The sequence below is a fragment of the Chiloscyllium punctatum genome, chromosome 3 (genome assembly GCF_047496795.1).
Source record: "Chiloscyllium punctatum isolate Juve2018m chromosome 3, sChiPun1.3, whole genome shotgun sequence".
NCBI classification, from domain to species: Eukaryota; Metazoa; Chordata; class Chondrichthyes; order Orectolobiformes; family Hemiscylliidae; genus Chiloscyllium; species Chiloscyllium punctatum.
In genome coordinates this window covers 115,305,387-115,323,843 of record NC_092741.1, presented here as the reverse complement: position 1 = coordinate 115,323,843, position 18,457 = coordinate 115,305,387, and the positions used below count along the sequence as shown (strand labels likewise).

The 18,457-nt window shown below is 42.0% G+C and overlaps 1 protein-coding gene across 1 annotated transcript in view; it reads right to left on the bottom strand.

The window, feature by feature from the left end:
- The window catches only part of col21a1 (collagen, type XXI, alpha 1), a 448,863-nt gene that overhangs the window by 388,245 nt on the left and 42,161 nt on the right, over positions 1-18,457 (bottom strand). Inside the window, exons 4-5 of the mRNA XM_072549080.1 lie at positions 14,178-14,343; positions 13,827-14,052 (exon numbers count right to left, since the gene is read on the bottom strand). Coding sequence (XP_072405181.1) covers positions 13,827-14,052; positions 14,178-14,343 — 392 coding nt within the window. The remainder of the gene's footprint in view (positions 1-13,826; positions 14,053-14,177; positions 14,344-18,457) is intronic.

Below are 18,457 nucleotides of genomic sequence, written 5' to 3'. Positions count from 1 at the left end.
TGTGGGGACAGACTCCTTGAGTATATTTAAGTTTAAGGTAGATAGATTAGTAGGTGAATCAAGAGTAACGAGGAAAATGCAGGCAAGTGGGCATGAACATTGTCGGATCAGTCATTGAATGTTGGAGTAGGTTCAAGGGACCAAATGGTCTACTCCTGTACCTATTACTTACGATCTAGTAATCTAGAAAAACCCAATAAGGTAAGACAATTTGGGTCAGGTTGGGAGTTGCAAATATTGAGCTACTTCATCTTAGAAATCTAGGCTGAGACACTTTGCTAAGCTGACATGTGACGGTTCTGTGAACTGATCCATGTGTTATGTGGTCTGGCCAAATTTGATTTTGGGTTTCATTTAGATTCTGCCACTAACGTTTGATGTGAAGTGTAGTTCACCAGTTGGAGACTGCAAAAGGTAATGAGCTGCTGGGTGGTTAGGAAGGAAGGCGATCTCAGGTTCATCTTAAACAGATTGCCAATGAGCCCAAATTCATTTGCTGTTTCCAAAACAAACCTTAGTGTTGTTTGGGTGTGTTTTGAGCGACCTTAAAGGTCTCATTAGGAATTATGAGTAGAACTAGGTCAACATGACTGAGAGTTTAATTTGTTCCCCTAAAATACTGTAAATACTAAATACCTTGGGACTGATTTTTGTTCTTTCTCTTCAGCTGATCAGAGTTCATTTAATTTGTAGGTTTATGTCATTAATGTAGGCTCATCTATGGAAATGTAACCATTATTACAGGCCTAAATATTTTATAAATGCTTTTACTATTTAATTAAGTAGAGAGACTATTTTGGTCTTTTGGCACAGTGGTAATGTTTTTACCACTGGCCATAGGTTCTGAGTATCAATCCCACCCACCCTAAAGATAAGCCATAAAAAGTTGATTAAAAATAATTCATTAAGAAGCTGCTGGAACAACATGGTAGGAAATAGACTTATATCAACCAGATCACTGGTTTGCTGTGCCATTTAATAGGATCATAATTGGCCTGATTGTAAAGACTTCCACCAACCCCTGTTAGTATTCACTTCATTGTTTACCGAGAATCTATTTATTCATGTCTTAAAAAGGAAGTTCCAAAGATTCAAAATTCTGAGAAAAAAAATGTGCCTCATCTTTGTTGAAAATGGCAACCCCTTAATGTTAAGGAGTGATGCCTTGTTCTAGCTGCTCTCATAAGAGGAAACATCCTCAACACATCTACCCTGTCAAGGCCCTTTAGGATCTTATCGGTTTCAATCAAGTTGCTTCTTACTCTTCTCAACTCCATCAGATTCAAGCCGAGCTTGTCCTATCTATCCTCACAAGACAACTGAAGCATTACTTTCCTATTTTTTATTTAATTCTTCTGGCAATAAACAATGATATTCCACTAGCTTTCCTAATTACTCTTTATCTAAAGGGCACTTAAATAGGTTTGAGGTAATCAGTATGGTTTTGTGAAAGGATGTTTAACCAATCTATTGGAGTTCTTTGAAGATGTTCTATTGGAGTTATTTTAACATGTGCTGTAGTTAAAAAGAATTTATACTCTGGGCCACTCAGATATCTCGGCATCTCAGAGCTCTGCAATCTCTCATGATTTAGATAATATGTTTTTTGTAGATTCTTCCTGCCAAATGGACATTTGCACATTTTCTCACCTTATACAGTAATCCATTCACCATGTCTTTGCTCACTCATTTTAAATATTTATATCGTTTTGTAACCTCCTATGTCCTCTTCACAATTTATTTTCCTATCTTTTTTGTGTGTGGTCAGTAAATGTGGCATCTATGCCTTCTGTCCCTACATCCAATGCACTTATATGAACTGTGGAGATAGTGAGGACTGCAGATGCTGGAAAGTCACAGTCAATAAAGTATGGAGCTGGAAAAATCACAGCAGGTCAAGCAGCATCAGAGGAGCAGGAGAAGCGATGTTTCAAGTCGGGACTCTTAACATTTATATGAACTTAAATAGTTGAGGTCTCAACACCTGTCCATATGGCACACGACTTATTACATTTGGACAACCTGAAAAAGACCCATTTATGAAAAAATAAAAGAACTGCTGATGCAAGAAATCAGAAACAAATCAGAAATTGCTGGAAAAACTCAGGTCTGGCAGCATCTGTGGAGAGAAATCAGAGTTAATGTTTTAGAGTGACTTTTCTTCAGCAGTTCTGAAGAAGAGTCACTGGACCCAAGACATTAACTCTGATTTCTTTCCACTAAGACCAATTAATGCTTATTCGCTGCTTCTTTTTAGTCGGCACCTCCTCCATTCCCTACTCCACTGCTCTAAACCCACTTATCTCTGAACATAATAAAGCCTGGGGTTACCCTTTGTCTTCACCTACCACCCCAGCAGTCTCCACTTCCAATGTATCATCTTTAAACACTTCCCCCAACTCCAATTAAACCCCACCATCAAGAACATCTTCCCCTCCCCTTTCCCTCTCTGCCTTCTGCAAAGACCGTTCCGTTTGCCAATCCTTGGCTCGGGCTAACAACCTCCCCCCCCACCCAACTCCCAGGTACCTTCCCCTGCATCCGTATAAGATGCAAAACCTACCAGCATACCATCCCACCTCACCTCCACCTAGGCCCTAAACAGTCCTTCCAGGTGCGACAAAGGTTCACCTGCCACTCCTCCAACCTTGTATACTGAATTTGATGCTCCTGATGCGGTTTTTTCTACATAGGTGAGCACAAACGTAAATTCAGGGCACATTTCACCAAGCAAATCAGCTGGGACCACAGGGGCCGACCTGATCTCCCAGTCACCGTCCAATTTAATTCCCCTTCTCACTCCCTTTCTGACACGACTATCATTGGCCTCCTCGATTGCTACAGTGAATCAGACCACAAATTGGAGGAACACACCTCATCTTCTGCCTGGGCAGCCTACAGCCCGGAGGAATCAACACTCAGTTCTCCAATTTCAAATAACCTCCCTTTCCATCCCTCCCCCATCCTTCCATCCCTCAGCTCAACCCTTCCATCTAGCTACCAATTGGATTCTTTCCACCCATTGACCAACCAGGTCATAACCCTACCTATGTTTACCTATCACCACCTCACCACCCCTCCTCCCCTCCCCACCCAAAACTCTACCCCCATTCCCACTCCCACCCCCTTTATCTGCAGCTCCCCTTAAACCCATCCCAGTCCTGAAGAAGGATTAGACCCGAAACGTTGACCTGTTACTGCCTGGCTTGCTGTGTTCTTACAACTTTCTTGCCCGCAGCGAAGTGAATTCAGCAGCCCAATCAAGTTCACCACAGTTGGTAGTATATCTTTTTCTAGGCAGTCAGCCAGTTTGGGGGAAGTTAACTTAAATTGTTGTGTTAGGGTTGGCTCTTTAACTTGTGTGTGTTTTAATAAAACTAAAGTTAAACTGTAGTCTTTTGTTTGTCTCATTCAGTAAGAGCACCTGGATAAACATGTTAATAACCTGGCCAAAGTGTCTGTATCAAATATTTCACTGGCAACATATCCCTATCCCTGTAGTGCTGTGTTTTTTTAAAAAGTGCTGTAACTAATGAATATTTAAATAAGTATCTTCCTGTTACAACTTCGACATCATAACCCTAATTTAATTCTTGCCATCTGTTGCCCTTTCCCAATTTTCTGATTAGTTTCCCACGATCAGTTCCAAATTCCAAAAATGAATACACAATTCATTCCTGTTCTTCATTTCATCCATTTTCCACTTTTTACTGGTTAAATATATATTTGCCCAACTTCATTTCACTTCTATAAAAGGTTTTAGTTCTCTTGTGTTTTTCAAGAAAGTGTTTAAAATTAAACTTTTATCAACTCGTCACCACTTCTAAAGGGCAATTAGGAACGGGCAACAAATGCAGGCTTTGTTACACCCACATGTTACAAACAAATTTAAAAAAACACAAAGATTGCGGATGTTGGAGATTTGAAAAAAAGATCTGAAAGAAATTGCTGGCGGAACTCAGCAAGTCTGAAAACATATGTGGAGTTAAACCAGAGTTAACCTTTTGAGTCCAGTGATCCTGCTTCAGAACAGATAGCAGTTAGGAAAAGGTGGCATTTAGCTGTTAACAGGGGTTAGGAGTGACCAGATAGGTGGAGATGGAGTCCAGTGAGAGGGAGAGAAAAAAAAGGTATGCAGAAAAAGCAATTGTTGATAGTAAGCCAGGGAAGAAGAGAAGCGAAATAGGTCACAATGGGAGCTTTGACTGCTTGAAAATGGATTGGTTGTGCTGATAGCAATCCATTTCATGACAGGTCCTGGAATGTGGGGTGTAGGTAAATAGACATGGAAGGAGGTGTTCATGTATGCAAACTGTTAAACTCAATGTTGAGTCTTGAAGACTTAAGGTTTCCAAGTGTAGAATGAAGTGTTGTTCCTCTAGCTTGCATTGGCCTGAGACAGAAATGTTGGCAGTGGGAACATGGTGGATTGTCGAACTGGCAGGTGACTGGAACATTGGAGTCATTTTTACAGACGGAAAGTTGGTGTTCACAAAGCCGTCACCCAATCTGCATTTTGTCTCCCCACAGTACAGGAGATCATCTTGTGAGCAGCAAATAAGTCAGCGAGATTGAGTGAAGTGAGTGAAGTGGAATAGTAGCTTCACCTGGAAAGTGTGCCTGGGCCCTAGGAGCATAAGGAGGGAGGACGTAAATGGACTAGTATTACACTTTCTGCAATTGCATGGCAAGGGGCTATGGAAATGTGGAGAAGTGTTGGGAGTGGAAGAGGAGTGGACCAGGATATCCCGGAGAGAATGGTCCCTGCAGAATAGCAACAAGGAGGGGAGGGGATTTTGGAGATGACAAAAATGGCACCTGGTGACCCATCAGAAAGCTAGTGGTTGTCTAGGTGCACAGTGCCGTTTATTAAGTTGGCACAGCACAAGAGCTGCCAGTCTTTCATTCAATATCCAGTTCCGTTTGGAAAGGCAAGGACTGATAAGGGATAGTTAACATGGCTTTGTGCGTGGGGAATCGTGTCTTGCTAATTTGGTTGAATTTTTTGAAGTGACAAAGAAGATTGACGAAGGTAGAGCAGTGGATATTATCTACAAAGACTTCAGCAAGGTGTTCAACAAGGTTTCACACAATAGACTGGTTAGCAACACTAGTTCACATGGAATCTAGGGAAGCTAGCCAATTGGATACTGGCAAGAGACCAGTGGTGTGCCACAAGAATCAGTGCTGGGTCAACTGCTTATCATCATTCATCTAGATGATATGGTTGGTAAATTTGCAGGTGACACCAAGATTTGGTGATGTAGTGGACAGTGAAGATTATCGCAGAGTACAGATTGCCAATGGACTAAGGAGTGGCAGGTAGGGTTTAATCTAGATAGATGTGAGGTGTTGCATTTTGGTAGAGCAAATGAGGGTAGGATTTATACAGTTAATGGTAGGGCTCCCAGGAAGTGTTGCTGAACAAAGAGACCCAAGGGTTCAAGTGTATAGTTTCTTGAAAGTGGAGCCGCAGGTAGACAAGGTGGTGAAGGCATTTGGCACGCTTGCCTTGATTGGACAGTGTACTAAGCATAGGAGGTAGGATGTCATGTTACAACTGTAGAAGACATTGGTTAGGCTACTTTGGGAATACTGTGCTCAATTCTGGCCTCCCTGTTGTAAGAAAGATGTTGTGAAATTTGAAAGGATTCAGAAAAGATTTACAAGGATGATGCCAGGATTGGAGGGTTTGAGCTATTGAGAGAGGCTGAATAAGCTGGGTATTTTTTTGCCCTGGAGCATCAGAAATGGTGAGGTGACCTTACAGAGGTTTGTAAAATCATAAGGGGTATGGATCGGATAAGATTAAAAGATCATACAACTGAGATGAATGGAGTGTCACATGTCTGCAGGTGACCAAAAGTGCTAGATGGTGGTGTCAGTGCTATGCTGTCATGACAATCAGGCAGAGTGATAAGAATATACAAAAGGTGACATCTCAGGTCTGACAGTGAATTGTCTGAGTTTTAATCTGGAATCTGCCCTTTGTTTTTCTGCCTATAAACTCTGTATGTGTGCCCTGCTCGATCACTGCACCTGATGAAGGGGCTGCACTCTGAAAGCTTGTGTGATTTCAAATGAATCTGTTGGTCTATAACCTAGCATAGTGTGACTTCTGGCGTTGTCCACTCCAGTCCAACACCGGCACCCCCCACATCAGTCCGAGAAAAATAGACTCTTGGAAGTACCACAGGAGTTGGGTAATAAGATTAGATTCCCTACAGGATGGAAACAGGCCGTTTGACCCAGCAAGTCCACATCGACCATCTGAAGAGTAACCTACTCAGACCCAGTCCCTTACCCCATATTTACCCCTGACTAACACTATGGGCAATTTAGCACGGCCAATTCACCTGACCTGCACATCTTCGGATTGTTGGAGGAAACCAGAGCACCCGGAGGAAATGCAGGCAAATACGGGGAGAATGTGCAAAGTCCATACAGATGGTTGCCTGAGGCAGGAATCAAACTCGGGTCCCTGGCGCTATGACGTAGCAGTGCTAACCACTAAGCCACTGTGCCACCCCTCTGGAATCTAGAAAAAGATCTGGAATCTAGAAAATTGAGAGAGTAGCTTGGAGGTACTAACGAACTGATGTTTTCCAACTGTTATTGTCTGGTTGAAAAGGAACTCAAGACATTGGTTAGGCTGCTTTTGGAATATTACTTTCAATTCTGGTCTCCCTGCTATAGGAAGGATATTGTGTAACTTGAAAGGACTCAGAAAAGATTTACAAGAATGTTGCCAGGTCTGAAGGGTTTGAGCAATTGAGAGAGGCTGAATAGGCTGGGACTATTTTCCCTGGAGTGTCAGAGGTTGACAGGTGACCTTATAGAGGTTTATAAAATCATGAGGGTCATGGATAGGGTAACTATCCAAGGTCTTTTCCCTGGGATGGGTGAGTCCAAAACTACAGGGCATAGGTTTGAGGTGACACTGGAAAGACTTAAAAGGGACCAAAAGGACAACTTTTGCCACTTAGAGGGTTGTGCATGTATGGAATGAGCTGCTGGAGGAAGTGGTGGAGAATAGTACAACATTTAAAAGGCATCAGAATGGGTATATGAATAGGAATGGTTTAGAGGGACATGAGCCAAATGCTGGCACATGGATCTAGATTTATGTAGGATATCTGCTCAGCATGGACGAATTGGACTGAAGGCTCAGTTTCTGTGCTGTATATCTGCAATTCTAAATCTTTCTCCTCTCACCTTAAAAATATGCTCCTAGTCTTGAAGTTTCTCACTTTGGTGATGGTCATAGCCTAGCATTTGTGTGACATGAATGCTACTTGCCGTTTGTCAGCTCCTGCCTGGATATTGTTCTGATCTTTTTGAACATGGACTGCTTCACTGTCTGAGGAGTCATGAATGGTGCTGAACACTGTGCAGTCATAAGCAAACATCTCCACTTCTGACCTTATGATGGAGGGAAGGTCATTGATGAAGCAACTGAAGATGGCCTGGCCAAAGACACTACCTTGAGAAACTCCTGCAGAGCTGTCCTGGAGCTGAGATGACTGACCTCTACCAACCACGACCATCTTCCTATTTATCAGTTATGATTCCAACCATCTGAGTGTATGCCCCTGATACCCATTGATTCCGGTTTTGCTGGGGCTCCTTGATGCCACACTTAATCAAACGCAGCCTTGATGTCAAGGGCTATCATTCTCACCTCACCTCTAGAATTCAGCTGTTTTGCCCATATTTGGACTAAGGCTGTAATGAGGTCTGCACCTGAGTGGCCCTGGTGGAACCCAAACTGGGCATCACTGAGCAGGGTATTGCTGAGCAACTCCTGCTTTATAGCCCTGTTGATACACCTTTCATCACATTACTGATGGAATGCACCAAAGATCCTCAGACGACACCTTTCAAACTCAAGACCACTTCCAACTTTAAGGACAAGGTCAGCAGATATATAGGAACACCACCAACTTCAAGTTCCCCTCCAAGCCGCTCATCATCCTGACTTGGAAATATATCGCCTTTCTTCATTGTTGTCAGGTCAATTTCCCTCCCCACCCCTTTCCGCCTTCCGCAAAGACCGTTCCCTCCGTGACTACCTGGTCAGGTCCACGCCCCCCTAAAACCCACCCTCCCATCCTGGCATTTTCCCCTGCCATCGCAGGAACTGTAAAACCTGCGCCCACACCTCCTCCCTCACCTCTATCCAAGGCCCTAAAGGAGCCTTCCACATCCATCAAAGTTTTACTTGCACATCCACTAATATCATTTATTGTATCCGTTGCTCCCGATGCGGTCTCCTCTACATTGGGGAAACTGGGCACCTCCTAGCAGAGCGCTTTAGGGAACATCTCCGGGATACCCGCACCAATCAACCACACCGCCCTGTGGCCCAACATTTCAACTCCCCCTCCCACTCTGCTGAGGACATGGAGGTCCTGGGCCTCCTTCACCGCCGCTCCCTCACCACCAGACACCTGGAGGAAGAATGCCTCATCTTCCACCTCGGAACACTTCAACCCCAGGGCATCAATGTGGACTTCAACAGTTTCCTCATTTCCCCTTCCCCCACCTCACCCTAGTTCTAAACTTCCAGCTCAGCACTGTCCCCATGACTTGTCCTACCTGCCTATCTCCTTTTCCACCTATTCACTCCACCCTCTCCTCCCTGACCTATCACCTTCATCCCCTCCCCCACTCACCCATTGTACTCTATGCTACTTTCTCCCCACCCCCACCCTCCTCTAGTTTATCTCTCCATGCTTCAGGCTCACTGCCTTTATTCCTGAAGAACGGCTTTTACCCGAAATGTCAATTTCGAAGCTCCTTGGATGCTGCCTGAACTGCTGTGCTCTTCCAGCACCACTAATCCAGAATCTGGTTTCCAGCATCTGCAGTCATTGTTTTTACCTCCAAAAAGTCCATGTTGAAGGGTTTTAGGGCCAGATTGATTGTAGCTGACAGATACTGCTCAGGCAAAAGGCTTTTATGTTTTACAAAAAACACTTGTACAGTGAAACGGGAGAGGCCAGTTCTCCCAGCGCAGCTTTTCCTTAGTTTGTTTTGGCTTTAGCAGAGTAGTGTTGAAAAAGGCTGCTGGACCCGAAGAAGCATGCTGAGCCCTCTCTGACTTCTCTCCTTTCGGACCCTGTGTTTGATTTAACGTTTATGCCAAGGTGTATTTATGGGGATTGTTGCAAGTATTTGGATGAGCTGTTGGGTTTCCGGATAGGTTAAGTTATTCACTATTCTGTTCTCTTCTGTTTGTGTTTCATTCGGTAATCTTGCAAATAAGTTCTGTTTTGTTAAAAGCTAAGTAGTTTGGCTTTACACCTGCTTAAAACAACTAACAAAGATCGGTGTCCCTCCTCTTGGATTTGCCAAATCTCCCCTCTTTGGACACGCACGGGAAGAAACTGTTTAATATTGTTTCATAGTGCACAAGGAAGAGCATTCTGATAAACTGGGTGTCGGAGAATCCTCCAGGGCTCTCAGTGTGGTGTAGGTTAGTTATGGAGCACATCCCCTGGACTTTCTTACCGGTATGGTGGACCAGAAAACGGAACGCTTTTATACGGCTTGGTGGCCCTTTTTGAACTATATAGAAGTAGACTTGTCGGCTATATTGGTCAGGGCCTTTGTGTAGCCATGAGGAGTGTGTCTGGCAAGCCGGAGGCCCTGGGAGGAGGAATTCCAAATAAATACGGGTATGCCAACTGATGCTCCCGGTGATGGGGAGCTTTGGTGGGGTTGTGCTGAGTGTTGTAACTTAATTTAATTTAATTTGCCTTACTTCAATTCAATTTAATTTAGTTTTCTTTGTTTAATTTATTTATTGAATTGTAGTTTGCGTCGGGTTTTCCTTTTTCTTTCCAAATTGTTTGTGGAGTAGAGTAGTAGTTTGTTTACTCTTATTGTTATAATACAAGAGTGTTATACAATTTTGTAGTAATTTTATAATTTTGTAAAAATTCAAAATCTTTTTCTCAATAAAAATATTTACAAACAAAAGCAACGAGCAAATTTAGGGTCCGGGCCACTTCCCTGAAATGTTTTGAGGGCATCTGGCCTGGTCCATAACACTATTATCATATGGCACTACAACTAAGAGCGGAAGATTTAAGATTTCAGGCAAGAATTACAATGGTATGTGAGGAAACATTTTTCTGTGCAGCGGTGGCAATGACATAGAACTTGCTGGCTATGAGGGTGTTGGAAGCAGAAATGATCAATGATGTTAAAAAGAAGAATGGGCACTTGAGAAAAATTAACTCGCAATGCCATATGGATTGAGCACATTAATGTAACTGACTGCATTTCTATTAAGAGCTTCCTTCTGTCCTGTAATGCCTTAATAAAAGCTGTACAATGCCATATTTTGAGGGTAGTAGCTTAGTTTAATTTTCAGAGTCTGATGAGATAAAGCCTTTCCAGTCCTGACAAAGAACCAAAGTACCATGGGCACCCTATTCATTGAAACCATTCACCTGTAAAATCACTCCGACACAGTAGAATATATCTATTTTCAACAAAAACAGGAAACTACATAATTGACTGTAAAATTAAGTTAACGTTTCGGGCAAAAGCCTCATTCCTGATGAAGGGCTTTTGCCCGAAATGTTGATTTCGCTGCTCGTTGGATGCTGCCTGAACTGCTGTGCTCTTCCAGCACCACTAATCCAGTATTTGATTTTCAGCATCTGCAGTCATTGTTTTTACCTTGTAAAATTAAGTTGTTGAATTGTGAAAAGCACTAAGAAAATTAAAGCCTTTTGATGACAGTAAATCTCTCAAGTGTATCCAACACTGACTTCACAAAATCCAGCAGCAGAATTAAATTCCTTCTTCTTTGATATAACTCAATGAAGGGATAATTCTAGAGTCATAGAGATGTACAGCATGAAAACAGACCTTTTGGTCCAACCTGTCCATGCCGACCAGATGTCCCAACACAATCTCGTCCTACCTGCCAGCACCCAGCCCATATCCCTCCAAACCCTTCCTATTCATATACCCATCCAAATGCCTCTTAAATGTTGCAATTGTACCAGCCTCCACCACATCCTCTAACAGCTCATTACATACACTACCACCCTCTGTGTGAAAAAGTTGCCCCTTAGGTCTCTTATATCTTTCCACTCTCTCCCTAAACCTATGGCCTCTAGTTCTAGATTCCCCGACCCCAGGGGAAAGACCTTGTCTATTTATCCTATCCATGCCCCTCATAATTTTGTAAACCTCTATAAGGTCACCCTTCAGCCTCTGACACTCCAGGGAAAACAGCCCCAGCCTCTTTCTGTAGCTCAAATCCTCCAACCCTGGCAACATTCTCGTAAATCTTTTCTGAACCCTTAAAGATACCAAACAAAGCAAACAATTACTGTTAACATTCAAATGCAACTAGAGTAGTAGTTTATGTAATTCAGTACATATATCCCCTTCTGTGATTCATATCATATCTTTCACTCCTTACAGGGTACTTCAGAATAACAATTATTACAGAAATTAGTCATCCAATCACATCTGCACCAGCTTGCTGAATGAGCATCATGACTCAGTGCCGTTCTCTTGGCCTTTTCCCATACTCTTGCATATTTTTTCTATTTAAGTAATCATCTAATGCCCTCAATTGAACCTTCCTCCACTGCACTTCCCAGCAGTGCATTCCAAACTACTTGCTGTGTGGAAAAGATTTTTCTGTCATCACATTTGCTTCTTTTGTGAATTACCTTGTATCCATGCTCTCTTATTCTCAATCCTTTTATGAGAGGGAAAAGTTCTTCTCTATCTATTCTTTGCAGTCATCTCAAGATTTTGAGAACTTCTATCAAATTTCCTGTCAGCGTGTTCTCTCCAAAGGAAATACTTTGAACTTCTCCAATTTACCTTCATCACTGAAGTTTCTTATCCCTAGAACAAGTTTGTAAACCTCTTATGCACTCTCTCAAATGTATTCACATTTTTCCTATAGTGTGGTGCCCAGAATTGTACTCAATACTCTCGGTGAGGTCTGACTGGTATCTTATATGAGTTCAGCACAACCTCCTTACTCCTATATTCTATGCCCCCATTAATAAAACCAAGGATATTGTATGCTTATTCTACCTATCCTCCCACTTATAGTGACTTATGCCACATATACAGGTGTCTACACTCCTGCATATCCTTTACTGGGGCACCTTTTATTTTATACTGCATCCCCATGTTCTTTCTATCAAAATGTAGCACCTCACTCTTGTGCATTAAACGCATCTGCCCACTGCACCAATTTATCAATGTTCATTTGTCATTTTAAACTGTCCTCACAATTTATAATGCTTCTAAGGTTTGAATCATTCACAAATTTGGATACTGCCCCCTTACCACCAAAATCTAGATTATAATACACATCTAGAAAGCAAAGATCCAAAAATGATCCCTCTATAAACCTTTTTCCAGATCAAAAAATGTTCATTAACCATTATTCTCTATTCACTATCCCTCAGCCAACTGGATCCACATTGCTTGACCCATTTATTCCATGACCAATAACTTTGCTCACTAGTCTCTGTATGGCACTGTATCAAATATCTTTTGAGAATCCATGGATACAACATTAACAGCATTAACTTCATGAACTTTTTCTGTTACTGCTGGTAAATTAAACACAATTTTCCAACAAATTTGTGTTGAGTTTTGTAATTAACCTATGTTTGTCTATTAATTCCATCATGAATAATTGTTTCAAGATATTTCTCCACTACTGATGTTAAACAGACTAGTCTGTATGATTACCTTATGCTTACAACCTTTTCTGAAAAACGATCGATATTTGCAAATTTACAGTCTTGTTGCACACTGCCTCTGGGCAAGATTGAAAGATTATTGTCAGTGCCTCTGAAATTTCAATTAACTTCCTTCAATATCCTTGAATTCATCTCATCCTGTCCCAATACCTATCAACTTGAAGAACCTAGAGCCTATCCAATACCTCATTCTTATCAATCAACTTTCAATCCTTCTTGTGACTCGGTCTCTTCCTCTGACACCATGGCCTGTGAAGCACCTCCTTCCTTAATGAAGCTTTTGCCTTTTGATGAAGCTTACAATCAGCATCAAACATCTCCTCCTATTTTTACTCTAATGATTTCAAACAGTCAGGAATTGGGTACATTAATGTCAGCCTTAATTTCAGGACTACTGGCGGGTGAACATATGGTCATAGCTATGAATTGAACATTATAACTTCTAATGTTTGCATGAAAACCTATATTTTATATACATGAAGTAAAACATAATACACCTTTACTTTTTTTTTGTATTTCACCAGAGCTATCACTTTCCTCATGTGTGCTATGACTGGCAAAATGGCAATGACAATGACTTCAGGCATTCTTCTCCCACACAATTTTGCCAGCCTTTCCACCTCCCAGCCTTTTACAAATAACTGGCAAAATTCCAACCACTGAAACACCAACACAAAATATGTTAAATGCTGTCCTTTTGTGCTATAAGTGTCAATAGTTCATTGCTAGAAGTTAAAAACTAATGAAGACTTGAGGATGTAGAAACTATACACGAATAAAGCAAACATTAAAAACAAGAGCAAGGTAGAAATTTAGTCATGATGTGATGTTAAGTTAATTTTAATATCGGAAGTTTGTAATTTCAAAATGGAAATCCACAAACAAGATAGTTTATACATGTTTCCAAACTCCTCACCTCTAAGGCAATTACAACATTTTTTCAAAAAGTCTACTTATAAAATTTCTAATGAAAATAAATTACAGTTCTATATATCCACTGAAAATACTGCTTAAGTACGTCTCTACCAAAGATGCTGGAAGATAAAAAGTATCTCTCATGTTTCCTACCTTTATAAGAGGAGACATGAAGGTCACAGACTGTGTATCATTTGTCTTGTGTGTCGTATGGAAGATTACTGTATAGTCTTCTCCATTCAATGTAACTGCTGTTTGAATTGTGCCATCTAGAGCAAGAATTCTCCACAAGTCCCACTTTTCCTTAGTTACAGGTCTCTTGAATCGTAATGTGGTCACAAAGACATAGGAGGGAGGAAGGCCATCAGGAAAAATGTCACTGAAATCAAAATATTTGGTTTGTGAATTACAGAGTTCTGCACAAACTCTAGAATCATAGAAATGTACTTCTGCAAAAATGAAATGAACTGGTTTTATGAATTAACAGATTCTGAAAATAAATACCTTGTTTTTTCCGTTAAATCATTCTGTGATGCAACTCTATAAGCTTTTTTGCCATGGTAAGACCCTTCAATTTTACTGGCTTTTTTTCTAATATCTAATCCAACAAGGATATCAAAGCCTTTTTCATCTCGAGCTGCCACAGGTATTCTTGTAGGGCAGACAGTCTCTGAAAAAACAAAAAGAAATGTTTTAACATTAAAATTTACACAATCTGTGAGGTGCATGGCATCTGGAACCCACTTGCCCTGCAGTGATATTCCACTTGGGACAGTGCTAATGAAGTCAGAGCATAACTTTTACCTCCATCTAGAAGGATGCCCTATCCTAGGCAGCTGCCACCCAATCAGATTAGTTAGCAATCTGTAGTTCTAGCACATTTATGGGCGGCACAGTGGCACATTGGTTAGTACTGCTGCCTCATAGCGCCAGAGACCGGGGTTCAATTCCTGCCTCAGGTGACTCTCTGTGTGGAGTTTGCACATTCTCCCCGTGTCTGTGTGGATTTCCTCTGGGTGCTCCAGTTTCCTCCCACAATCCAAAAATGTGCAGGTTAGGTGAATTGGCCAGGCTAAATTGCCCGTAGTTTTAGGCGAAGGGGTAAATGTAGTTGAATGGGTCTGGGTGGATTGCGTTTCAGCGGGTCGGTGTGGACTTGTTGGGCCGAAAGGCCTGTTTCCACACTGTAAGGAATCTAATCGGGAATTAGAAAGAAGGTTGATAGACCATGGATTTCAAATGAGTCCATGGATTTTGCTCGCCAGACACCAGTGAAGTGGGAGGCTGGATAGAGACCTAAGGTTTGCTATGAGCTTGGGTAGACACAGGGGTCCCTTCAATGGACAGAGATGAACCACATAGGAGGAAGGCTCACTTCCTACCTCACAGTAATCCGCACAGTGAAAGCAGCTTGGTTGATTGCCTTGCTTCCACCTTCCCCTACCACACGTACTATACTGACATATTTGAAATGGGGGAACTTAAGTGGTCATTCATTGGCCACTTACATGTTCCAACAGGGCAATTGTGTCTTGCCCACCAACGGTAATGTGATAGAATAGTTATGGGTGAGCCATGAGGCAGCAAGTGAGTCACTCATTTTATCAACTAATTCATTTTGAAACATGCTGGCATTTGGGGTCTGTAAAATTCACCCCATGTGAAAATCTCTGCAAGATTTGACAGATCAATTATTCATTAAAAGACAGACTTTAATACAGTTTAATACAATGTTAAATGAAACACATTAATCAGGTAAGGCTGAACGTTTGACATTAGTGTTTTCAAATTAAGCTTAGCACTGATTTTGAAAGAGGAAATAATGTTCAACTAACTTGGAGTTTTTGTGAAGAGGTGATTAAAAAGGTTAAAAATTACACAACACCAGGTTATAGTCCAACAGGTTTATTTGGAAGCAATAGCTTTCAGAGCACTGCTCCTTCATCAGGTGGTTGTCTGATGAAGGAGCAGCGCTCCGAAAGCTAGTGCTTCCAAATAAATTGGACTATAACCTGGTGTTGTGTGATTTTTAACTTTATACACCCCAGTCTCTCCAAATCGTGATAAAAAGGGTCAAGGAAAGAAATGCTTTTGACATGGTATACATGAATTTCCAGAAGATGTTTGATACAGTGACACACAACAGACTTTTGAGGCAAATTAAAGGTCACAGTAGCTACTTGGATACAAAATTAGTTGAGTGAGAGGAAACAGAGAGTAATGGTCAATGGATATTTTTCAGACTGGAGGAAGTGGAGTTCCTAGAGATGCACAATTTGGGGTGACACAGTGGTTCAGTGGCTAGCACCGCTGCCTCACAGCGCCAAGCACTCATGTTCAATTTCAGCCTCAGGTGACTGTCTGTGTGGAGTTTACACATCCACCCCATGTCTGCGTGGGTTTCCTCCAAGTGCTCTGGCTTCCTCTCACAATCCAAAGATGTGCAGGTTAGGTCAATTGGCTGTGCCAAATTGCCTCTAGTGTTCAAGGATATATAGGTTAGATGCATTAATCAGGGGTAAATGTAGGGGAATGTGTCTGGGTGATTTACTCTCCAGAGGGTCAGAATGGGCTTGTTAGGCCGAATGGCCTTTCACATTGTAAGGATTCTTCTATGAAGCAAAGATGATGTGAGAAAAAATATTCATACAGTAAGTAGTTAAGGTTTGAAATGTGGTAGACGCAGGTTCAGTCAAGACATTCAACAGGACATTGAAGATTACTTGAAGAGAAATGGTGTGCAGGAATATGGGGAATGGCTGAGAAGGTCTTGTGTATGCATAATGGGCCAATTGCCTCCTACACTGCAAAATTCTGCAATTCTGTCTTCTCACAAGGTAAATGAAAACTATGCAAAATTTCAAGGGTTGTCAAGTATCAAAATAACACACATTTCTAAAGCAGGCAATACGTGAAAACGTAGCACAACATAAAACTATCCTGCTATCAATCTTATTCTTTCCACAAGCCATTCTTTCCACATTTTTACTTTATAGACTGCAATCAATTATAGAGGAACCCCGATTATCCAAATATCAATTATACAAACTTTGAATTGTCCGAAGAGGATCTCAAGGTCCCTATAGAAACATCACATCAAAGAGGTGTTAACAACATTGATTGTATCTTTTGTTTACAATGATTAAAAATGAACTCGGCTTACTGAAATGCTGCCGAGTACAGTCCTGGAGATTGATGGGAGACCAGGCACTGCCTTAAAATGACTGACCTCCCGCCCTCTCTCTCTCCCCACACTTTCCCTGTCGTTTAGATTAGATTTCCTACAGTGTGGAAACAGGCCCTTCGGCCAACAAGTCAACACCGACCCTCCAAAGAGTAAACCACTCAGACCCATTCCCCTATATTTAACTCTGACTAATGCACCTAACATTATGGGCAATTTAGCATGGACAATTCACCTAACCTGCACATCTTTGGACTGTGGGAGGAAACCGGAGCACCTGGAGGAAACCCATACAGACACGGGGAGAATGTGCAAACTCCACACAGACAGTTGCCCAAGGCGGCAATCGAACCGGGGTCCTTGGTGCTGTGAGACAGCAGTGCTTACTACTGAGCCACCGTGCCTCCCCTAGCTCTACACAGGGGTGTACCCTAACCATGCTCCCCCCTCTTCCCCAGATAATGTCTCCAACATTGTCCTGTACAGGGCAGAGTGGGAGCTTGTCAAAAAGTTGTATGTGTAGCTGTGTGCAAAGACAGTAGCAGTCTTGCTGTTGGTGTTCAGTCCAATTGCTGTCTCCATTCCGGGGTGGGGGGGCAGATGGGCAGGGGCACGTGCTATGGGAGATGCAGGAGCACAGGGCGGTGGCGGGGGGGGCGGTTGTGTGGTGTGCTGCTGCCTAGTCTCCTGAACAGGGAGCAGACATGGCAAGTGCTCACTCTGTCAATCCCATTGAAGTGAAGCAGTGACAGGAAGAGGCAACAGCAATGCTGCAGGTCCCTTACACATTGGTGTGTCTGCTCAGAAACAAACCCTGAGACAGAGAGAGGGAGCAAGGCAAGCAGAGTGAAGAAAAAAGAAACTTAGGAAAAATCCAAATCCAGGAAAAGAGGTTTTGAATCAGTTTTCCGAATCATCATTATCTGAACAAAATACTGCCCACCCATCTCATTCGGATAATCAAGATTCCTTAGTAGTTACATATAAGGTAATGGATGAGAATATCATTCAGTAGGTTCACTTCCTGCTAGATCACAGAATCTCCCAACTGTTTCTTAACTAAATTCTTGACAATAGTTCTGAATTTGCATCTATCTACTTTTAATCCATGCAAATTCACCGAATGCAGTAATTTATTTTCAAGTACTTTTCTGCAACTACAGGCTGAAACTTAATGTATTTTTGTCTAAGTGTGAGTTTGTTGGATAGAATCTGGCCATGAGCCCAGCAAAATTTCACACCGCATGTTACCAAGTAGACCTTATGAACTACCTACCTCAAGACCCTCAGTCTTTCCTCGTAAGACCTTCCCTCCATACCAGGCAACATCCTAGTAAGTCTCCTCTGCACTCCTTCCAATGCTTCCACATTCTTCCTATAATGTAGTGGCCAGAACTGTACGCAAAACCCCAAGTATGGATGCACCAGAGTTTTGTACAGCTGCATCACGACCTCATGGCTCCGAAACTCAGTCCCTCTACCAATAAAAGCTAACACACCGTACGCCTACTTAACATTCATATTAACCTGGGCGGCAACTTTCAGCGATCTATGCACATGGACATGGAGTTCTCTCTGCTCATCTATACTACCAAGAATC